The sequence below is a fragment of the Heterocephalus glaber genome, unplaced genomic scaffold, assembly GCF_053883595.1.
Source record: "Heterocephalus glaber isolate CG9 unplaced genomic scaffold, H.glaber_assembly_v1.0 deba00001444, whole genome shotgun sequence".
In the NCBI taxonomy this organism is placed as follows: domain Eukaryota; kingdom Metazoa; phylum Chordata; class Mammalia; order Rodentia; family Bathyergidae; genus Heterocephalus; species Heterocephalus glaber.
In genome coordinates, this window is record NW_028258297.1 from 18,894,160 (window position 1) to 18,918,818 (window position 24,659).

Consider the following 24,659-nt stretch of genomic DNA (forward strand, 5'->3'; position numbering starts at 1 on the left):
TGCAAGGCAGGCGTGGTGCCACTGAGCTAAATCCCTGGCCCACTCCTGTTATTTTTTTAATTTTTAATTTTTTGGTACCAGGGATCAAACTTGGGACCTCGCGCTTGTAAGGCAGGTGATAGAACCACTGAACTAAATCCCTGGCCTTAAAGATGACTTTCTTTTCTTTTTTTTGGTACTGGGGATCGAACTCTGGACCTTCTGCTTTCGAGGCAGGTGGCGGAACCACTGAACTAAATCCCCGGCCCGCTCCTGTCATTCTGATAGTACAAAAACCCAATTCTCATGTCTCAAAACAAAAAACCTGGCCAGGGAATTTGACCTAAACTTAATGGCATACTGACAAGTAAGCTAGAAATTTGATCCTTCATCCTCTTTGTTTACCTATTGAAATGATGACCTTAACCTTGTTAGACAAGACTCAAAGCTGTGTCAAGTGGGATGTGCTAGACTGAGGAGGAGGTAAGCTCCAGGAAACACAGGAGAAGTGAGGGAAGAATGTCTGGCTCATCAGCAGGCTCAAGTAGGAGTTAGAAGAGAAGAATGCAACAGGGGCCTGACTGAATTTCAGAGGCTGGTGCCTTCTCCACAAGACACAGTCATTTTTGTTTCCAGACCTCTGTATCTCTCTTTAATCAGTAAGTCTTTAATTTTCATGCAGGTGCTGTTTAATACACACAACTGCACTGTGGGGAGGGTAACCCAAGGGAATAAGTAATACTTTATGTGCTAGAGGGAAAAACCCATTGATTTGATGCTAAATAACTTGTGGAGGCATGGGAAGAAGCTCTCTGGTCACTGCTTATTTCCAGTGTTTGGCAGAAATATTACAGAGCACTGGCAATAAATATTATAGTAATACTTACATCGATATCTACTTCTTCAGGTCTGTATTTGTATAATGTACCTCTGCATTCATCTTGTGACAGCTAGGGGAAGAAAATGCCGTACAGCAACTTTAAAAGTTGTATTTAAAAATATTGTCTATACCTTATATTCAATATATAACAATATGACAAAATGGGATTTTTAATGATTCTTATACTTTTAGAAGTTCAATTCAAACACAGACCATTACAAAAGTAGAAAACTACTTAACAGTAATACAGTAAGCAAGATACGTAAGAATGTTAACTTAAGCTTGTCAAACAATAAGCTGACCAAACAAAATAGAGCACCTTAAGTTTTCCATTTTAAAGACAAACATTATTTTAATGAAAAATTGACAAATAGAATTGTAGCAACTGTATCAAATCAAATACTCAAACCAAGCACAGTTCAACAGTCAAAACCGCCCTCCATGGCATACATAGAAGCACACGCTGTGTAGTGTACACTCATGAGCCAGCACACTTCAGCACAACTGCGCTCACGAGACCTGTAATGCTGTACACACACAGAAGGCAGAAACACACATACACAGTATAGACTTATCTTGTTCTTCTGTCTTAAGAACTAAAAGACAATGGAGGAAAAGGATGGGTTTAATTGAAAAGAGGAAATCATTTAAAACTTCATAAAACCGAAAGCCCATGTTACAAACTATAGATATAATCAAATTTCATAATAAGTTTGTGTGTTGACACCATTCGTATTACTGTATTGTGAGACATTATTATTCAGTGTATTTAAACATTCTTTATTGAGCTTCTTCCAAGACTCTTTCAGCCATAGATCGTGTAACAAGCTCTCATTGGCCATCTCGGCCAGTTATACCCCAGGCCACAGCAGGGCCTCTGTAGCCCATACCGTGTTTCACTGCCTTTCTTGTCTCTGGATTTTATACTGGCTGCTAGACAGTAACAAAAGCATAGTGGGAAAAATTTCACTGGGGCTCACTGCACGTTTACTAAATGGCACACTTTTTCTTAAGGTGGGGATGGGAACAATATACTCCAACTACAAGGTAGTTTGAAAAACTGAATTTGATATATACATACAAAAATGCGTAAGTGTGTAAATGACAACACATGTTCCCTCTGTAAAAAATTGCTTGACAGATCTTTCGTTGTTGTTTGGTTTGGTTTTTTTGAGGCAGGGTCTCACTATGTAGTTCAGGCTAACCTTGAACTCACTATGTAGCCCAGGCTGGCCTCAAACTCACAGCGATCCATCCCCCTGCCTCAGCCTTCAGAGTGCTGGGATTACAGGCGTGCACGACCACACCCAGCGACAGTGAGATCTTTAAAAGATCTCATAATTTTCACTGCAGATATCTGAATGGATCTAGAAATGTGAGGATCAGGAGAGGGTTAAGAATATAAGCATTCCAAATGTACAACAAACCCTGGGTTTCCAGGTCCCCTTCCAAGACATTACTTTCACATACCTCATGCAAATGCATCTGTGGCTATTCCAGGGTGTGCACAGTGATTGTTAAACCACAAAACTCAGAGATGAACATTACATGAAAAATGAATTTAATGGCAAAAGTTGGAATACTTGTGTACTATTTTAAAGATCACCCAAGAATGTCCTGAGAAGTATCGTTATTCTAAATTAAAGCACCCAGATCCAAGAGAAGAATTTATATTCCTAATGGAAAAAAGTAATGAAAAATAAGTTAAAAAATGTTTAGGTCCATGATTTTAAAAAGAAGACAATGTTAAAATTACATTTTTCACATTTATAAGAAATTAAAGATGAAGGATTTTAAGCTACTAGGCTGTCACAATAATCTTTGCTTAATATTTAAAGTTAAATGCAAAACAGCTTTACTGAACCATGGAATTTGACAACAAGTAGTGGGCAGTGTTATATCTTGGTCAAAATATGAATTACATCCTATTTCCCAGGGTCAATGGAGAAATTAGAATGGTAAAATGAAATTGTTGTAAATATTTAGGAAAGCAAGTTTTATTTAGGGGAACTTATTGCAGATCTGTTTTATGTCAGTTGGCATATTATTACACATCGCCTACTATGCGACCTTTGAGAGACCTGTCCTTATGGGCGTATAAATACATTACACTGTACGTCAGATTTCCTGTATACCTCTATTTTTAGTATCACTGATATTTTTCTTTAAATCCTCTATCTTTATTCAATATAGATATTTATTAGATACCAAATAACCAAATTCTTTAATCAACCTTCTCCTATATATAGTTTTTATAAGTTAGGAAAGAAAGCACATGAAAACAAGGTTATACTTCAAAAACTTAACTTTTAAGCATGGCCTATTTTCCACTCCTGATAATTGATGACACTTTTTTCAAGAAAAAACAGATTGATTTATTAGGAAAAGGAATGACAAAACTTTCACCTAGTATCGAAAAGTTTGTTATTCTGTGCTCAATATGAAAATTCTAGTAAGAAGAGTAATATTTGATGAATATTCTGATTAACTTAAATTTTGCATATTTAAGTTCATGATAATATGTCCCTTCATTTTTCATCTTTTTTTTTTTTAAATAGTGCTGGGCATTCTACCACTGAGCCACATTCCCAGGCTTGTTTTATGTTTCAACTTCAACTTTAGCAAGAAAGTTCTGATTTGATGATATTTTGTTTGAAGTGCTTTATTTTACTTATTTATTTTTTTGGTTTTTTTGAGATAGGCTCTCTACATAGTTCAGGCTGATCTTGAACTCACAGCAATCCTCCTGCCTCAGCCTCCCAGGGCTGGGCTTACAGGTGTGAGCCACCACACCCAGCTTTTCTTTTTGGTTTGAAGTGCTTTAGAAACACAAAAGGCAAATGAAAAAAATGGGCTATTAAGTAATTATATAAACTTAAGCAGTGCTCAAAGTTCTTTCAAATTATAAAGTCTATCATATAGATTTTACTGACTATATAAGAACAGACAGCTATATAGTTTATTGAGAAAGACAGCACCTTTTTTCATAATAGATATCTAGTTCGTGTCCTTAATGTCTCTTTTTTGCCTTGCTGCGCAGGCATACTAAGCAAGTGCTTTACTCTGAGCCATACCCCAGGCATTTCTCATATTTTCTTTTAAAAACTGGCATAGTATTAATTTAAAACAAAATTATTCATGTTAATTAAAATTTAACTTTGTTCAGTGTCACTGAGGTGTGTGAAATATGTATGTATATGAATATATATGAACTCTACAGAAGGGAAGATATTTTGGAGAAATACCTTTAATTTTAATGAAAGAAGACACCACACCTCCAGTGAGGGCTCAGCAGTGCCTCTAGGATGACAGGCATCTGTGGAGATGTCTGTATCTCTAGATCAATTATTCATCAGGCCATTAACTTCATTGATAGCAATCATGTTATAAAGGCTATGGTACAAAACTGTATAACAGGTAGAAGATGATAAATGCAGAGGATTTTTTTTTCAACTTGATGCTCACTTATTTAGCATTCAGTTTTAAGTCTTTTTTATTCAACCAATTTTAAGAAAACTGCTGCCTAGGGGAACTTCTCAGGTATCTTTCTCAGAAAATGCAAATGTAAAGGTCTTCCTTCTTGAGGGAAAAACTGAGCAGCTATGATTTCGAATAAAACAGGCCATAAAACATTTTGCCACTGTACTTCCAGCTGAACACAAGGCTGTAATGCAACCTCAGAAAAGCAAACTCAAACAGTGTACAGTGTAAACTTTGATGAAGATTTTCTTTGGTGAATTGTGATAAGGGACACCTCAAGGAAAAAAAAAAGATTTCATTTTAATTTGTACAGATTTATAAACAGAGCTGAACAATGTATCTGTCACTTTTATCCACTATAGATGCTCTGTAATAATTAAGGGTGACTAAAACAAAAGACAGCCAGAAGCCACCCAGCCCGCAGCACAGTTAATGCTGGCTTCCGGGTAAATGGCGGCTCCGCCTGCCGCTTCTTGCAATTTTACGATTTTTCTTTCAAATGTTAAATGAAGAAATATATTTATACAAATCTCCGCTCTTTCAGTATTCAAGGCCAGTGATCCTGCACGACCAGTCTCAGACATCTCCACAATTTTGAGAAAGTCTAATTAGAACTTTTGGGGCAACTGGATAATTTAAGTCACCAATGACTTCTGCGTCATCAACCCTGAAAGTTGATAAATACCAAAAGAAAGAAAGAAAGAAAAAATATATAAAACCCAAACCAAACAGAAAATCCAGGCTATTATTATTTGTAAAATGTGAAAGTGAAAACATTATCTATTATAATGCCCTAGATCTCAGGTCAATTTAGCATTCGTAAAATGATGCATTTTACTGACAGAGTCAAACTCTGAAATGGTATCAACTGCAGAGTAAGCATCAGGGTTCTCAGAGCAGCACCTTGAAATAGAGTGACAAGATCCTGCCATCTAGTGACTTTAAGAATTGAAAGATTCCATTTTCTTTCGAAAAGTAAAGCTGTTTAACTTTAAATATTTAATATTTCATCTCTATTACAGATTGAAGATGATTTTTAATCATAAAATGTTCTTCAAATATTCTGAAAAAAATGGGCTCAAAACCAGGAGTCACCTTCTCACCAACTGTATGGACCTCCCAGCTCCCTCACTAGGTGCTTTTATATATTTTTTAATCAAAACCTATATTCATTTTTCATGTTAGTTTATATTTTTCTTCTATATGATTTTCAAGTATTTTAACAGGTCATAAGCCAGAGTAATTTGAGGGTGTTCAAGTGGAAGAAGCCGATGTTGTGAAACACACAGCTAGGAACACTGAGACCATGAAATACAAAAAAACTGGATAAAAATGTGTATGACTTCTTTTGCAGATCTGCAGATTACCAAGGTTCCTAAATGAAGCCAGCTAACTCCGTGACACATATTTTGAGTTAGAGGAAAGAATGGGGTACGTTATGACTATCCTAACGGACTGTGTAAGGATGAGAAGATACAGGGAGAAGACACCCCCAGTAAGTTAAGAAACGGCTACTGTTACGTTTACCCCATCTAGGACAGAAACTAGATGTAATTACTTTCGTACAAATGCAATCTATCCCTAAAACACTGGCGTGGGGAGGCATGGGGGTTGTGTCCTAAGAAGGAAAGCAATTTTACAAAGCCTTTTCTGTAAAAATCAGCTGTAATGCTTTCAGGATTAATAAAAATATATGGAAATATAGTAAAAATTTTGCAAAAAAATGTACTGCAGACCTCCAAGTACATATCAATCAAATACTCTACACAAAAACTCCAGGAAGATGGTACACTGAATATTCAATGGCAAAATGTTCAGCAAAGCCATGCTAACAATACTGCAGCATCTTGAAAAGCATGGATGAAGTATGGTTTCCCAAATAAACATAAACAACAAATAAAAGAATAAAAACATTGATGTTATGAGTAAATCTGAGGAGAAACCAAAACTGTCACTGAGGGGTTTTGCAGATGAGAAAGCAGTATCATTCACTGTCCAAGACCTTACTTGCTGGTACAGTTGTGGTCTTAGCGCCGAGTTCTCAATCATTGTGTGAACCATGGTGATAATAGGTTCATTTTCTTTCATCTATTTCAAATCAGGAGGAGCATACAGCAAACATCAGTTTACAGCATAGCTAGATTTGAAAGACGACACTGTAAATATATCCTCTACTTTAACACCTTCCTAATAGTGCAGTTGTTCATATTTTACCCCATGGTTGTACAGATTTAATTTTTATAAACAAATGCAAACAAATCTTAACAGCTGTAACATACTTCCAAGGCTATATGAAAGCTGTGGCAACATTGCTGCAACTAGATCTTACTTTATAACCAATACATTCAATTAATGAATACTGCTACATATATTAGATGACAAAGCATCATAATTCAAAAAACAATTTAAAGGGCGACAACCTATGGACTTGGAGAAAAATGGCATCATTTAATATTATTCAGTAATAAAGCTGAAAAGATATTTGGTTCTTTGGGGTTTTTTTTTTGGTATGTCAGGGATTGAACTCAAGACCAAGCGCTTGTGAGGCAGGCGTGGTGCCACTGAGCTAAATCCCTGGCAATATTTGGTTTTTGTTTTGCTTTTTTTTTTGCTACCAGGGATTGAACTCGGGTCCTTGCGCTTGCGCAGCAGGCAGCAGAAACCACTGAGCTAAGTCCCTGGCCCGATATTTGGTTTTTTATAAGATTAACCAGAAAAAAATTAGTTCTTTATAGATACTGAAATTTTTATAATACTCAACATTCTGTCATTTAGATGATAATCAGTATTTTATTAAAGTTAATATTAATGGACACATACGATTTTGGATTTTCTGAGTTTAATACCATATACAGAATTATTCAAGGACACATAAACTCAAACTTATTCAGCAAACTTAGTAAAAACTCTTTAGCTCTTAAAAAGTAGGCTGACACCATATTTTACATTTCCAGCTATGGTATACTTTATTACTGCCTCTAGAAAAGTAGTACTTATTTGAGCAGGCTCTGTAATTAAGAGAAAGCATTCCATATACAGTCAGTGTGATTAGAGCAATTGGTCAAGTAAATGTTTAGCATTTGTAAGCAGACAGGTCTGGTGTTTATAACTGTACTATATTTTGTGAGATTTAGGTTTACCTAATTTTCATCTCACATAAAATAAGCATTTCCATCATGGTTGTCAAATGCAACTTTACTGATTTAGCTATCTTTATAAGAAGAGTTTACTAATCTTAAATGGCATAATGTAAGAAAAACTAAATCTCAAAAATTCTATTTCTAGACAATTTAATTTTACCTAGTCACTGATGCTGCATGCAATAAAATTTGGTTGTCAAATTAGAAACCTCTTCAATAGGTTTAATCTACAGCAAAATGTGTACCTTTTAAGTCTCTCAATTAATAGTTTCGGTGAGTCTAAACCATTATTTAAAAATCTATGTATACACAGCTCCTTCTTAGCATTTTTTAAAAAGTCTACTTTACTTAAGAATATATTCAAATTTCAGCTGTACATGCCAAGGACTTTGACAAAAACATGTACACTTGTTTTTGGGTTTTTTTTTTTTTTTTGGGTACCAGGGATCGAACTCAGGTCCTTGTGCTTGCAAGACAGGTGGCGAAACCACTGAGCTAAATCCCCAGCCCAACATAAACACTTGTAACCACTACCACCACCAAGATGCAGAATCTTCCCCCATGCCCTGCTTATTGCCTGCCTCTCCCTTCTCTCCCAGGTCATCACCAATAGGATTTCTGCAACTGCAGATTCAGTTTACCCACCAGACTGGTTAACGGAGTGTGTTATAAGATATTTGGAACATCAAGAAACTAGAAATCTTTCCCCCTCACCTCCTGTCACCCAATAAGGAACTGAGGAATTCACATAAATCAGTGATATTACTTTGTGGTACAGAATGAAGCTTCTGCAATGTTGGGAAATAACTTAAATACAGAATACATTTTTCTTTAGAAGAAAAAATTTTTATTACAGAAACTCAAGGTGTAATAAAGTGTCCTTTATGTCTTCTAAGGGAATGCTATTTTATTGTAGTGAAATATTGATCTTGGGATAGAGCATAGCTGCATTTTGTTTGGTTTATTTTTTTGCATTGACACACAAATAATACAAGGTTCTAAATCTCTATTCATTTTTAGTATTATTTAAATTATCAAAGTGATTTCTCCTTTAACTCCTATTACTTGATTTAGAGATTGTGTGTGTGTGTGTGTGAGAGAGAGAGAGAGAGACAGAGAGAGAGATGGTGTGGGGAACATGAATGTTTAAAACATAATGGATTGGCTGGGTATTTAGCTCAGTGGTTTCGCTGCCTGCCTTGCAGGCGGCAAGGAGCCAAGTTTGATCCCCGGTACCAAAACAAAACAAAACAAAAACATAATGGATGGGGTTGTTTATTTAGCTCAGTGGCACCATGCCTGCCTCACATGTGCAAGGTCCTGAGTTCCATCCTTGGTACCAGGGTTGGGGGCCAAAAAAACCCCCATAATGGAAACCTGGTGTTATCCAAATGGAAGGGATCAAGGTTAAACTGAAACTGCTGGCCATGCCTTGGGGACAGAGTAAACAGAGCCAGCCAGTCCATCAGCACAGGTTGCTACCATGGCTCACACAAGTACTTTAAGGGGGTTAAATATGCTGTACATACAAGAACTTCATACGTGTGATTTCAAAATGCCCGTTTAACTTACATACCAAAAATCGTTACACATTAGTCACTGAGACTAATTAGTCACTAAGACTTCTCTGTAAGAAACTGAAGTACAGAAAAATGAAAAGTAAAAGTAACATTTACACTGTAAAAATTGCAGAATGTCTCAAAGAACTCTGCTGAAATTGGTTATTTTTCATTATGAAAAATTCAAACATATACATGTTAATTTTCTAATATTAAAATCAGAAGGCATCTTGAGGCTGACAATAAATTAGTGCAAAAAAGAAATGAAAACTGTTAGTAATAGTTATTTTGAATTGTGGCACTATAAAAGATTTGTATTTTTCGGGGCCGGGGATTTAGCTCAGTGGTTCTGCCGCCTGTCTTGCAAGCGGGAGGATCCGAGTTCGATCCCCCGTACCAAAAAAAAAAAAAAAAAAAAGATTTGTACTTTTTTCTATATACATCTCTACATTTCTTAAATTTTCTATATTGAATGATATAGCTTTTCTAATAAAAAGTTATTAAAGAGTCAAGGATAAAAAAAAAAAAAAGAAGAGTCAAGGATAAAAACATACACATGAAGCTGGGGGCGATGGTGCACAATTATAATTCCAGCACTCGAGAGGCGGAGGCTGGGGATCCCTGTGAGTGCAGGCCAGCCTGGAATACACAGTGAAACCTTGTTTCAAAAAAAACAAAATCCAAGCTGTAATCCAAGCTGCAATGTACAGGTGTGTAGCACATACCTATAATCCCATCCCTTGGGAAGCTGAGGCAGGAGGATTGCCTCAAGTTTGATGCCAGCCTGGACTACACAGTGAGACCATGTCTCAAAAAACCAGCCAGCCAACCAACCAACCAACCAGTGACAACAAAAATGAAACCCCAAACCAAAAACAAACAAGCAGCAAACTAAATTAACAGTAGTCATATTCTCTGGCAAATGCCCCCTGGTGACACAGAGACACTATGAAATTTCATTAAGGATTCACGTTTTCATATCACGTTCAAGGCTGAGTTCAGGCAGAAGACATCGACTGCAGCCCTCTATTCCAGCAAGCTTCTATTTCTAGGGGTCTGATCTACACTGTGTTCTTACTACCTTTGTTCTGTGTCTACATCAGCATTTAACAGAAGAAATGTTAGCTTATTAAAAAAAAGTATACTTTCTTTAAAAAGTATACTTACCAATGCATTTGTAAATACAAATGACTTTCTTGTAATAGCTCTTTCCTTTCTTATTATAGGTTGCTCCCAAAATAAAGTTCAAGTTTATTTAGATCAGTGGTACTCAACTCACCCTCTAATCACTTGGGGAGACCTAAGACTACAGACATTCTGATTCCCAGAAAATTCCAATGTGCAACTTGGGAACCTCCGATTAGACATTAATCATTAAATCATCAATATGGATCTTAAGATTCCTTTGGATGGTCTTAGGGCCTCTTAAAGTTTGGTGACTGTGATCTGCTAACAGTGCATGTTCTTCAGCTCCCAGTCTCCTTGGGAACCCATTTTCCCTACACTGGAGAGGAGCTAAAGCTCTCTATGGAAAGGTGAAACCAGGGGAGTCATCTCAGAATTCCCTCAGGGTCCTCACCAATGTCGCAGGACCTCAGGACGACCAGGGAGTGGGTGCAAGAAGGATCAGGGCAGCAAAGATCTTAGATCCATGTGCCTGGCAGCCAACAGACAGCCAACCACACACATTAACAAGGCCCACAGCACGGATTCTGGTACCCGTTAAATACTTGTAACTATCTGACTGGAACCTTCACTCTTGCCAGCTTTACTTAGAAATACTAGGTCTGCTCCATTTCCAAAATGTATCCTAGAAAGACTAGTGGTTCTTTTTACTTAATCACCTCTGAAACATTCTAGAAGCATTTTAATTATGTAGAAAGTAACTTGCTCCTTAGCACATTCTATCTGGCCTTTGCTCTATGAACTTTATCAGTTTTTGAATTAACGAATGACCTAAAAAAAAAAAAAGATACAGTGCTCCATGAATAACTTGGAATTTTTTCTTTCTCAAAAGGAAGATCCAATAATTCTTTTCTGGTTTAAAGACAAAAATCATAGAAATCATTATAATAGTGGTGTTAACAGTCTAGATATTTTAAGGAATCAGAGTAAGACAAAAACTAATTAGTACATGAACTATGTTTAATAATTTACTTGAAAATGAGTTCAGTGATTTGCTTCCTGCTTAAATCCTTAACATAGCAGATAATATATGTTTGGGTTTCAGTTAATTGCTAAATTATAAAGTTATTATAAAAGGCTCATTATTTCATAATAAATATGAGACCATATGATTCAGGCATTACACAATTTTCCTAATTAACTTCAGCAATAAATAAAAAATAAATGTGGAATACTTTGAAAGAATATTTAGCTAACATCAATGTATTTGCTAATAACAAAACGTACTGCCAGGGATTTAGCTTAGTGGTTCCACCGGCCGCCTCACAAGTGCAAGGTCCTGAGTTCGATCTCCGGTACAAAAAAACATTACTTGTGGGCTGGGGGATTTAGCTCAGTGGCACCATGCCTGCCTCATGAGCACAAGGTACTGAGTTTGATACCTAGTACCAAAAACAACAACGACAAAAAGTAAAACCACTAAAAACCAAATTACTTGAAATTTCTAAGTCCAAGTGTTTAAAAAAAAAAAAAAATCTAAAAAATCTGACCCTTAATCCTAGCTTCCTTCTCAGTTCTGAGGTTAAACGAGCTCATGTGAGTATCTTGATTTTAAAACTCCATCATCAGGGCCAGGGATTTAGCTCAGTAGTTCCGCTGCCTGCCTCGAAAGCACAAGGACCTGAGTTTGATCCCCAGTACCAGAAAAAAGAAAAAAAAAACAACTCCATCATCAAAAAACGTTTATTCACTGTGATTATATATAACTGTATTTTTTTTTTGGTACTGGGGATTGAACTTGGACCTTGTGCTTGCGTGGCAGGCAGCAGAGCCACTGAGCTAAATCCCCAGCCTATAACTGTGCTCTTGTTAGGAGCTTGCAGAGAACATTCCAATGGTCAAGTGTGGGTGCCAACGCATGCCAGGCCTCCCAGCTGCTTCTTCTAGGTTGCTTCAGTGCTGCGTATAGGAAAAGGCAAGCGGCTAATACATGCTCCTGCTACAGAAACTAGACTTCTCTTCTTCCTGTGGAATTCCTTAGGGTTACGTGTTCTGGTAGCTCTCACACCTGACAGGGAGGTAGAACTAGTCATGGAGAATTAAAAGATATTCAGGGCCACACCTCAGCAATTTGGTGCTGGGGACTGAACCCAGAGCCTCTGCACTGAGTTACACTCCTAGCCTCCTTTAAACATTTTGTTATTTTGAGACAGGGTCTTACTAAGTTGCTAATAGCCCAGGCTGGGTTCTGTCCTCCTGCCTCTGCCTCCCTAAGAGCTGAGAATATAGGCATGAGTCATCATGCCTGGCTTGGACTCCAGCAATTCTGGGTAGGGACTGGGGGAAAGAATGACTTGAGAAAGTTCAATTCCTTTGCCTTTCTGAAGATGCAGAGTTGGTCCCCAGAAGTCAGGGGTGAGAAGCATGTGTCCTCCCTTGGCACTAATCCGAGTAACCTCTATTAAGGTCCACAGGGACTGGTGCTAGAAGTCAATTAAGATAAAGGCACAACTGTTGAAGATGAAGTATTTCAAACTAAATACCCAAGTGTTGCATCTAGATCAAATATCCTTATCTTTGCATAAGAAACATTAGAAGATTTAACCTCATTTGAAAATAATCTAGTGAAATCTTTTTACTAATGATATTGGTTGATTCAGCAGAATCATGGGAGGATCTGGGATGTTAGGAATCTCATTTTCATTTGCCAGTTGTCTAGCCTAGCAACATTTCAATGCCTGTTTCAGTTTCCATCTCCTCAGAAAGGAGGGCAGCTCAGAATGTAGGAGACAGGTTACTTTGACTTATGGGATAAATGCTCTTCAGTAACGGGGGGGGGGGGGAGAGAAGAAAGATTAGCAGTGAGGAAACATAGCCAAAAAGATGTCCATTCATATAATTTATCCTTGGCAAAGATTAATTCTCCCAATCCCCTTTAAGCAAAGTAGTAATTAGTGGTTTCATTGCTCATTAGTTTATTTTTTTGGTGATGCTGGGGACTGAATCCAGGGCTTTAAGGATTTTTATTAGTACATGTTTTCGATACATAATGAACACAGTCATGGGGAGTAGGGGAGTTGGTACATACACAGATCCCATCTTGATTTTTTTTCTTCCCCTTCCTTTTCCTTCTCCCTTCTTTTCCATCCCCAAATCCCCCTCCCATCTGCAAAAGGGCGACCTGTTTCTTGTCATCTATCTTTCATTTTGCTCTTTCCATTATACCTTGGGTTTCTCTTATAAAGAAACCACACAATATTTAACTTATTCTGCTCAGCACAACAGTCCCAAGTTGCTCCACTCTGAATCCAGGGCCCGTGCCTGCCAGTCAAGCACTCTATGCTGAGCTGCTCCCTAGCGTCCTCACTGCTCTTTACAGTTTATATAGCAAACAATGCAGAACAGCATTACCCAACAGAGCCTCCCGGCAGACAGTAGGTTTGGTATCTGTGCTCTCTAATAGTGTAGCCAGGGTTTATTCAGTACTTGAAATAGGGCCGCTGTGACTGGGAAACAAATTTTTACTTTTACAGGACCATAATGCAAATAGCCACAGGTGGCTAGAGTAGCTACCAAGCCTAGAGATTTTACCAGTGAAACAAGCTTGCTCTTCCCCCAATCTGGGCCTTATTCACAGAAGGGGAAACATCTGCTCAAGTTCTGTCTTGTACCTGAGTTTTCCAGAGTTGGAGTTCTGTGCTAACAGCTTCCTCCTATCCTCCAGGAAGACAGAGTGGCCTCGGGTAGGTCTCTGTGTCCCCACCGAGCTTTTGTCCTTTACTGAAAACTAATGAGAAGATCATTTCTGTGCTGTCCTTTTTTTTTTTTTTTTTTTTAATGGAAGAGACTTTCCCTTAATGACATCTTAGGAAAAGATTTTTTAAAAGTTGGGAATCTGTCTTAGCAATAGGAAAAAGAAAATACACCCCCATCACCGAAGACTCCATTTCTCAAGAATGTTCTCCTGTGTTCAGATCAATACATTTTTCAGATGTGTGACAAAACTAAAGAGCTAAAGAATTTGCCATGCCCAGGGTGAGGCTTGGGGAATGTGGGGCTTTAGAAATGGGTCATTTATGCAACAATGTCAGAGCCCCTCTCCAGGTATATCTGCAAGTCCAAGAACCTGAGACTGAAGGGAGAAATCTGAAGTGACTTCTGTAATAGAAGAAGGTAAATAAGCCTCTTTATAAATGAAGGGACAGTCACAATACTAAGATTATTTTGGAAATTTTAAAGTAATCTGAATAAATTGTCCATGCTCTGTGTTTTCCTTGTAAGTAAAACATTTGAAAAATATTACTGCTCTTCTACACTTGATCTTAGCCAAAAGGCCGAGAAGCGATTTTACTGCTCTTCTACATTCAGAAGAATCAATGATGCTTTAAAAGATAGAGACTATATAATATTTTATTTTTTCAGGAAGATAAATTACATAGCTGTGATATATTCTGAAGGAAACTTTGAAGGTCTGGGCTACTGTATGCCTTTTACAGATCTGATTTCTACTTCAGTGGTTTAATCTGTTTTCCTTGTGCAATGGCCCTTGTTCCTTTAACTTCAGGTAATGTATTACCTGATGCTACTACCAGGTTTACAGCAGCCACAGGTAGGAGGAAATATTAAGCGAACTCAAGACTTATATTTTAAAAATTGCTTTAATGTGGACATAATGTTTGAAATGGTCATATTTTTAGTATTTTAATGATAAGACTACAATCTACTATTCTTAAGGAACAAAAATTCTCAAAGTGAAAATCTTACACATTTATTATTCAAAATGCATTTGTTTTTGCCTGGGGTAAATCTAAAGTTTATTTGGGCTTCAAATCAAAATTACTTTGCAGAGGCTGGGGATTTAGCTCAGTGGTTCCGATGCCTGCCCTGAAAGTGGAGGGTCCTGAGTTCGATCCCTGCTACCAAAAAAAAAAAAACTTTGTAGATACAAAGATGTGGATTTTATAAATGGCAAATGTGTTCTTACAGAGTAAGAAATGGCAGCAAGTAGCAAAATTCCTACCATTAAGCCAAAGATTTATTGGCTTATACTTTAACTACATAAGGGCACCTTAGGTCAATCCTGTAAATGTTTTTGGCATTATTGGCACAATCCTATTTCCCTCCTGGGCTTTGAAAATCATTTTAAGAATTGTACTTTGTAAGCACGAACATCCTACCTTGTACCAAACTCCATAAATCTTTGTAGAATAAAAGTTTCTGAAAAAAAAAATTGACAGAAGCAAAATGTATTGTAATTGAGCTACAAAAATATTTGTTTTTGTAAATATAAAGTAGACTGATATAAATATTACACACTTTAGGAGGAGTGAGAAAATTTTGTTTTTATTTTCATATCTTTTTAGTCATAGCCAGGAGCCAATATTCCTCAGCTAACAAAGAACAGCAGCCCGAAATTCAAAGGACAGAATAACTACCAGCAATTTTGAAGAAAGTCAAAATGGACTTTTAAAAAAAAGAAAGAAAGAGGGGGCCAGGGATTTCGCTCAGTGGTTCCATCACCTGCCTCGCAAGTGCAAGGTCCCAAGTTTGATCCCCAGTACCAAAAAAAAAAAAAAAAAAAAAAAGAACAAATTCATTAATAAATATGAAGTTTTTATCCTGGCTTTGGGATCTGGGACAAGTCATTTCATCTGACTAGATGAAGGGAAAGCGAGCTGGCCAGGATGCACAGGTGGGTGCTCAGGGAGCAGCCTTGTGAGCTACACAGTGACTCACGAACTGGGGACTGCCAGGCGAGGAGAGCGTTTCAAGCAATGGGGGAATAGTAGTCACCGGCTGGATTAAACTTGGCTTAGGGGAAAGGAAGTATTTTACCAGTTGGGGCTGATATTTGAGGTGTTAGTGGCAAAAAGACACTTTATTTTGTAAATAACAGGGATTTTAGGGCCAGGGATTTAGCTCAGTGGATCCAGCACCTACCTTGCAAGCACAAGGTCCCGAATTTGATCCCCAGTACAAAAAAAAAAAAAATGGAACAGGGATTTTGTGGGACTCTTGAGTTCACGGAAAGGCAATGTTCAGGATCTTTAGGAAGATTACACTGGCAAGAGCACACACTTCATTTGGAGCACTTAAGAGTTCCCATTTATTGAAGGCTTCATAGTTCCCTGTTCTTTAAGAGGTTTGTAGATATTACCTTAATTAATCCTCAACAACCCAAAGTGGTTGGTATCACTATAAATGTGGAAACTGAGGCTAGGAAACTAGGCTGAAGAAGATTAGGGGCAATAAAATGTGAAAGATACACAACAAAGTCTAGATGTGAGATGGACACAGCCAGAGAACACTGTAGGGAAAGGGAACAGACTCACTAAGCGTATGTCTATTTTGAGCCAGGTGAGGTGGCACACGCCTGTAATCCCAGCACTCGTAGACTGAGGCAGGAGGATCATCCCAAATTCAGGGCCAGCCTGGGCTAGTGAGTTCAGGGCCAGCTTGAACTACAAAGGGAGACCCTGCCTCAAAAAACCAAAAAAAGAAAGTACGTTTATGTGTGTGTGTGTGTAAGACCTTGGACTCTTCAGTTGGTCCAGTAGGTAACTAAAAGTGGAACAAAGCCTGACCTTCATTTTGTGGAACTCTGGGCCAAATCCTCCCCAACTTTGCATATGCACAATTAGTCACTCAGGGAGTGTCTGTCTAAAAGCTGACAAAACAAGGTATTTTACCCAGCCTATCTCATCATCAGAACTGAGGATACCAAGATAAGAGAGTTACAGGGACATTCACGGAGGATTCAGGCAGAGATTCACATGACCCAGGCTGCCCAAGACACAAGTGTGTCACAGGACGAACTGCCCAGAGCCCAGCCCACCTTGGGCCCCATGCACCACGCTCTCCGTGAAAGCACTGGTCTGAGCCGCCTCTGTAGACCTGCACCCTGCAGTTCCTCAAACTGAAGCCATCTTTTTATCTTTTCTTGCTTTCCTTTCTTAGAGCTGCACTCTTAATTTTGCTCAATTAACATGTTCATGCTGCCCGGTGGGACGGTGCTGCTGGTGGTTCAAGTTGGTAGGAACAAATAAAAGCTTTACCATGTAAATTCTTGCTGAATGCCTCAGTTTAAATTTCCATTATCGGGGAAGGACTCCTAGGTGGTCACAAGACCAGAGACACTGCTATGTGTACGCAAAGATTCACAGGAGCAGAGCTGCCCAGATCTGGTGATTACACTGCTCTGGGGGCATTTCCTCTCCTGATGGAACATGATGGAAATGTGTCATCAGCTCAGGTGCCTGTTCAAATAGTTCTGGAGAATCTCACAATCTTTCCCATTTTCAGTACACCCCGCCCAGGTTCTGTTTCTCGGGCTGGCCCTTAACTAGACATGAGGATCCTGCTGGGAGCTATACCCAGCTTTTTGGTCCAACTGTTTTCAAAATGCATTTCACTATAGTTCTAGTGGACTTTTAACTTTTTCTTTGAAACAAATGTGGCTAACAGTGACTAACACACTGAACACTCATGCCTTTTGGTCTTTTGGTCAGGAACTGAGGGGTAAAGATGATACGCAATTGGACATGCTGGGGATGTGCTGGAGGTGAACTTCCAAATGAAAATCTCCAAATGTAACCACAAATGCATAACTGCAACTGCAGAGCGGTGCTTTGGTTCCCTGGCCACATCCACTTGCTTATCTACTGTTTCAGCTACTGTCCAGACAGCGACAGACACTGTGTATGGAACCGGCAGGTGAGGTCATAACCACATGAGCATCAATAAAGTAGAGGCGGAGACAGGCCTCTCGGACAGCCCTAACCACTGGAGGATGGGAGCGATATGATATAGGGACTTTCGCCTGCGGGTCCCCTGGGTACCTGCGGGGTTTCTCTTCATCTGCCAAGCAGCCTCAATGTGATGAAACCCTGGCCGTCTGTGGCAGCTGCCCCTGCTCACTCTCTCCTCCCTCGGCTCCACAGCCCAGTCAGCATCCCGCAGACAGGCCACAAGAACACACGCCACAGGACCTGTTAGGCGGGAGAAACCCGGGGGGGGGGGAAGAGATGAACAGCAACCCAGAGATAGCCAGTTAAAAGAGGAAGGGCCAGGACTTAGCTCAGTGGCACCACACCTGCCTCACAAGCTCAAGATCCTGAGTTCAATCCCTGGTACCGGAAAAACAAACAAACAAACAAACAAGAAACAAAACAAAACCCCAAGAACATAAGAGAAGCAGAAGAATTCTCACTTGAGAGAATAGCAAAGAACAGGCAATTTCCCTGGTTCCAGTTGTGGTGGTTGAAAGTAATTAGCAAAAGGGACAGATTAACTTTTGGCGAGAAATAGGAGAACGTAATATAAAATCAGAATACTATTACACATTACATTCTACACTCTAAACTGGAATCTAGTCTGTCCATTAGTCTTTTTTTTTTTTTTTTAAATGTTAGTCTTCTTAATGATGTCCTATCCTGTTAAAGAATTTACTGGGTCTCATTCCTGTGCCCCAAACTTTGCCTCTGTGTTCAAATATGGCGAGGAAAGGAAAAAGAAAAAGATAAAATGGAGGAGTAGGTGTGAGGGACAAAGGTATGAGATCATTCTTAATAGTCAGGCATGAGAAAATATATATAGCCTGCACCAGGGAACCAGTTTGGGGTAGTGTTAAATGACACTTTCAATTTTTTAGTATCCTTGGTTTGTTTTTCCCAAATGTCTATTCTGTATCCCTCAGAAACATGACCTCTTCTGGTTCTCAATCAGGGCTAGAAAGAGAAGCTCCAGGACTCCTTGAAATACTAGAAAAAACGGATCTTGTTTAAGAGCTCAAAAGAATGAAGTCGCCGAACTGATAGGAACAATGAGTGCCATCAAGAAACTTTTCACTCATCCAGTCAGCACTGCTTTCCTCACAGGGAAGCTGTCTTTCAGGAACAAAAAGAACAAAACTTGAATAGTTTCAGTACCAATTACATCTGACCAGTTAATAGTTCCTTTTTTGCATTTTCCTTGGCATGATTACGTTTAAAAGTGGTCAGAGTGCCTGTCTGTATAGATTTTTTCCACCATTGTTTCTTGAAAAGATACAGAAAGCATACTGATGAGGAAAGTTCCCAGTGACCCAGGACAGAATAGCCGACTTCATTCAAGAGTCATCAGGACTTCTGGTATACAGTTCAAACAATATTACTGTTTGCACTTAAATATTACTACAAAATATCTGCAAATTAGAAATTTTAGCTTATTCAAGATGTTTTAGGAATTAGTATTAAGTAAAAACGATTTTCTTACTCTCTCCAAAACCATTAGAATAGCCTGTTTAAAAAATGGACTGCTAAAATATGACAAAAGGATTTAGCTACTGACTCTTATAAAAACCGTAGTTTTATTCAACAAAGATCACATAGGTATGTCTGAGCTGAGTTGTTTTAATTGTACTACTGCAAACTGCTCTGCCAGGGAAACGTTCTGTGTTTCCATGACAGCTAGCAGGTAGCCCTCTGGTGTCAAAGGCTGGTTACCGAAGCAGTACAGTACTGTATCTCCTAATTTGGGGGAGCCGGTCGGTGTGTGTGGTCTACCCACTAGGGGGCAGCACGGTTACCAATGGCTGGAGAAGCAAGCACTGCTCAGAGTCTGGACCTTCCTCTGCTTCTCTCCCTATTCGGCAGTCACAGTTCCTAGCACTCACTGTGCCTTCTGCTATCATTGCCTCCCTGGAAAGCTGGTGAAGCTTTTAGGGAAAAAGAAAAAGGATATCATCTAAATTCCCTCAAAACTGCTCTCCAACCACTAACAGGGAAAGTGAGAAGGAAAAGAAAGATGAAAGAAGCATACAAATGGAAGGAAGAACACAGGGAGGACAAAAGCAGTTACAGGGACAGGAAGATGTTCTAACTTCTTTTTTTTTTTTTTTTGGAGACATGGTGTTGTTATGTAGTTCAGGTTGGCTTTGAACTCACGGCACTCCTCTTGCCTCAGCCTCCTGAGTGCTGGGATTACATGTGTGCACCACCATGCCTGGCATAACTTCTTCATTTCAATTATACTCCTCTCATGACTAATCAAAAAAGCTCTAGCTCTTTACCCATGAAGAACTGTCTAGCTCTTCTCTGTAGCACCCAATCTAGTGTCTAAAACGCCAATTTCATTCTTTTGCTTAACCCAATCTTTCCTAAGGAGGTCCAGGTTATAGAAGCTAATAGTTAGGAACTGGAGGAAACCTTAACAAATGCCTGGATCGAGAAACCTGAAGTTCCTGCTGAAGAAAATACACAAGTTCTTAACCAGGATTGGTACTCTGAACATTTTTTTTTTTTTTTGCAAGAGAGGTTTTCCTCAATGTGGCTAGGCTGAATGATATAGCTTTGGTCTTCAAACAGAGCCTTTTATGGCCTGGTTTGGGACTCTAACCACCAGGGGTGCTATTAAAAACGCTTAACCAAGAAGGTACAGGAGCCAAAATAATTTTACGTCCTTTCTGTGTTTTACAACTGAATATCATCAGATGGTCTGGCTACAGTAAGTGCCTATGGAAACCTGTTATTCCAGTTTCCAACAAATGCCTTACATTTGGCTTTCTGGAACCTTTCACAATTCCTAACCCTAAAATGCTCGTTCACCAGGGCCAGAGTTCTAAACTGACACTCAACTTGCCCTGTTCTGAGAAGAAAGATTTTCAAGATTTTTTCAAAATTTCCCTCATAAAATGAACACCAGCAAGATGGTACTTTCAAAGGACAGCAACAGGACCCTTCACTCTTCAGGGCAGGAGACATCTGAAAACCTGCAACTTCCTGGCACGTACATATTTTGTTAGGCAGAGGAATAAGCATGGAAAAGCTAGTAAACATTAAATCCATTCAGCATATATTTTAGGATGAATTGGCAAGCTTTAATTATCCATAACCACAATTTTCTGATATTTAGTGACAACTCAGAGAAACGAGAGAAAACAAGTTACTGATATATTAGGTATGAATTTATTTCATACACAGAACCTGAATGAAGGTACATAAAACACACAAGTAGGCTTACTGGATAGTCACAGGGTCTACTTGGGGCTCTGCTATTCTAAAGTTCACAAAAGTTGGGGCCGGGGATTTAGCTCAGTGGTTTCGCCACCTGCTGCGCAAGTGCAAGGACCCGAGTTCGATCCCTGGTACCAAAAAAAAAAAATTCACAAAAGTGACAAATGAACCTGGGCTAGCCTTAATAAATCTAGCCTTTGACTAGCTTACTGAGTGTGTTAAAACAAGTTCTGCCATATAGTAGAGCTGTTACTTCTAAACCGCTTCAGTATACGACTTGTCTTCACAGCTGCTGCTATCGAGAAGCCAACTCCACCGCTCATGCTACATAGATTGAATGTTTCATGTTAGGTAATGATAAAAATTCCTGACACGGCATTTTCATCCTTTACTTGTTGTCAGTGAATTAACGTCTGAAGCAACTCAGAGATTACCCTTTGGTTCTATTTCTCATGACAGTGATAGGGATTAAGAGAATATAAGTCAATGAAAGTCTGTTTTTGGCTGGCTGTGGTATCTGACGGGTACAGGGAAGGTTGCATCTTACTCTTAGATGACTCTGATTTACTGGGGCAAGGAGAGTAACTGCTAAGAGTAAGAATTCATTGGTGCATGTTCACTTGGTATGATATATAGTATAAAATGTGACCAGAGCCTTTTCCTCTTTTAGATTTTAGAATCCACTTTCCAATTTGTGGTTATATAAAACTGATGATTCAATTCATAAATCCAGGAAACCAATAATGCCTAAAAAAACAACAGACCTGGTAATCTAAAATTAAAACTTTGGCAGTAACAAGACTAAAAGCTGGAAATGTCTGAGCTTGATCAAATATTCCATTAAATGTCAAAATTATCATGAATTATTTTTATATAACTTAAAACCATGACTTAGTATAAAATATACTATAGTTCAAAAGTAAATAATTTCATTTTTGTTAATTGCAATTATTAGAAGCCATAAACATTAAAAAAAAAAACCTATGTAAAGAGAGATTTTTTTCATGTCCGTAATCCCAGCACTCTGGGAGGCTGAGGCAGGAGGATCACAAATTAGTCAAGTGGGAAGGCCCAGGGTTCAATACTCAGGACTGAAAAATAAATAAATAAAATTTTTTAAAAAGAGTTTCTTTAGGTAACCTTAAGGTTATATACAGTTAGACACAGGTGAGTTTCTGGGCAGTCGCTACCATGTTTTCATATACAATACTAATTATCTATAATTATCCCAGAAGCAGTCTTATTTCAATGCAAAATATCATGCAAAGCAATCAATTCTGTAATCTTTCTCATTATCATAAAATTTGAAAGCTGAAATAATGTGGCTGCTTCAGGATCTAATAAGGGTGAATTACTGGAAAACCCAGCTGATGCAGAGAGAACAGAACAGCAACATGGACTCTGCAGCCCAACACGGTGCAACAGGAAAAGGTTCAGCCGAGCATCCCCTGCAGGAGTGCCAGGAACACGAACCCCACAGGGAGCAGGTTGGCAGGAAAGGGCCAGACAGCCTCCCCTGAAGGAGGGCGAGGAGAAGGCCTCAGCAAAGGGCGCTGGTCCCAATCCATGTGCCTGTCCGCCACGGTTAGCTAAGGTTCTAGAGTCGCATTGCTGACCTGAGGTCAGTAAGACATTACATCAAACTTGCGGGTTATTTCCAGAGGACTAGGTAGCTTCAGATTCATATCTGTATTCTGGTTTTTTAAATGTAATTTCTGTAATATTCTACTGTTTTTTTCAGAAGAATACTTTTACCTCAAGCTTAAAATACAAGGAATTTTATTTATTTTTTTAAAGTAGGAAGATATTTATTGATAGGAAAGCTCCTGAAGGGTAGGAGGGGTCCTGAGTGGGTAGCCCTTTCTTTTTTTTTAAAGGAATTTTAAAGATTATTTCCCTTGTATCTAAGAAGCTTTGTAGAATTTTGAAATTCCTCTTAATTATTCTGTTAATTACATAACTTCTTTTTATTAGACTTTCACAGTAAATATTATATAATAGCTGAATTTCAATAGTATCCATCCTAGGACTGAAGCTGGTATATATGAAATGCTGACTTCTAAAGCATTCCAATGGGCAAAATCTTGATGAAAACATTTTATTTCAAATTAAGAGAATTAAAAAAAAATTTAAATGATTTACTCTCCCCTCTTTTTTTTTTTTTGGTACCGGGGATTGAACTCCGGTCCTTGTGCTTGTGCAGCAGGCAGCGAAACCACTGAGCTAAATCCCCGGCCCTCTTTTTTTTTTTTTTTTTTAAGTACTGGGAATTGAATCCAGGAAATTCTGAGCTATGTCCCCAGCCATTTTTACTTTTTTTGCAGATAGGGTAGCATTAAGTTGCCCATGCTAGCCTTGAACTTGCGATCCTCCTGCATCAGCCTCCTGAGTAGCTGGGAATTACTCTCTTTTGTGACCACATCTGGCTGATTTAACACCTTTCAAGGGTTATCCTAGTGCAAAACCCCTCTTTAAATAGAACTAATTTATAAAGCTGTAAATTACCGTTTTGCTTCAAAAAAGGCAATATAAACAGATTAGTGTTTGTTTTATAGCATTTTCCATAGTAACACCTTTATTTGGTAAAATATTCAAGAATAAGTTTTAGCTTAACTTATATGAAAAAAAGGCATGTAGGAGAAGAAATTATGTTTAGTAACGAAGAATTTCATTAAATATTACCAGTGTGTTCGCATACACTAAACCAGTGCTTGGCTACTGCCACCTTCGTGCGGGAACACCCTCCGATAAACCACACTGCGGCTGACATGAGGGGACAGGAAGCAGGGTGCAAGGACAGGCAGCTAGGGGACATCTCCACTCTGTGCTCGCCCTGTGGGAACACACTGCCCGCCCTGCCCAGGCAGGGCTCTGTGCCTGCTTCCTGGCCAAGTTGCCCATGCTGACACTGCCTCAAGGAGCAGGCATTTCCGTGGGGTAAGGAGGAGGAAACAGAAAGAAGACCCTCAGCACTTACAGCCCCCTGATCTCCACGCCTGTCCTGTCCCCTGTTCACTGTGGAATTCCTGAGCCCACTTGCCCGGGGTCTTTTACTCTGCCTCTTCTAGCAGTTATGCTACTAATTAGTGACTAAAATATCTAAGTAGCCTGAAAAGATGGACCACATGTAAGTTTTTTAGATATTAGAGTAAGAAAATTCCACGACTCCCACCTGGTGATCCAAATATATGGTGTTCCTTTGAAGATGATGTGAAAGAATTTCATTCTAGTAGGCACCAATCAAGGAAAAAGGACAGAGAAAACAGGATGCAGAATTCATAAAAAGGTCAATTTTGAAATAAGAAAAACAGTAGTTTACTACAATGTATTATATCACAGTACATGGTAACTTTCACACACATGCTCCCTTGTCAATGGTACAGATGACAAAAAAAGTGTTATGAAATTATACTTAGTTTTGTAAGAAATTAAGTAGACAGGTAGATGGAACCACTAAGAAAAATTCTTCAACTGGCTTTAGCAGACTGAATGTTAGGAGCTTTAC

At 38.7% G+C, this 24,659-nt stretch overlaps 1 protein-coding gene and 1 pseudogene across 26 annotated transcripts in view; both read right to left on the reverse strand.

The window, feature by feature from the left end:
- The window catches only part of Plekha5 (pleckstrin homology domain containing A5), a 231,805-nt gene that overhangs the window by 33,508 nt on the left and 173,638 nt on the right, over nucleotides 1-24,659 (reverse strand). For 14 of the 26 annotated variants that reach the window (XM_087213493.1, XM_087213487.1, XM_087213492.1 and 11 more), the window contains 4 exons: nucleotides 24,327-24,380; nucleotides 6,347-6,427; nucleotides 1,420-1,455; nucleotides 867-929 (listed from right to left, as the gene is read on the reverse strand). In XM_087213493.1, the coding sequence (XP_087069619.1) occupies nucleotides 867-929; nucleotides 1,420-1,455; nucleotides 6,347-6,427; nucleotides 24,327-24,380 (234 nt within the window). The remainder of the gene's footprint in view (nucleotides 1-866; nucleotides 930-1,419; nucleotides 1,456-6,346; nucleotides 6,428-24,326; nucleotides 24,381-24,659) is intronic. The other 12 variants (XM_087213496.1, XM_087213490.1, XM_087213494.1 and 9 more) reach the window with 3 other exon arrangements.
- Nucleotides 14,373-14,509, reverse strand: LOC147827493 (U2 spliceosomal RNA; annotated as a pseudogene).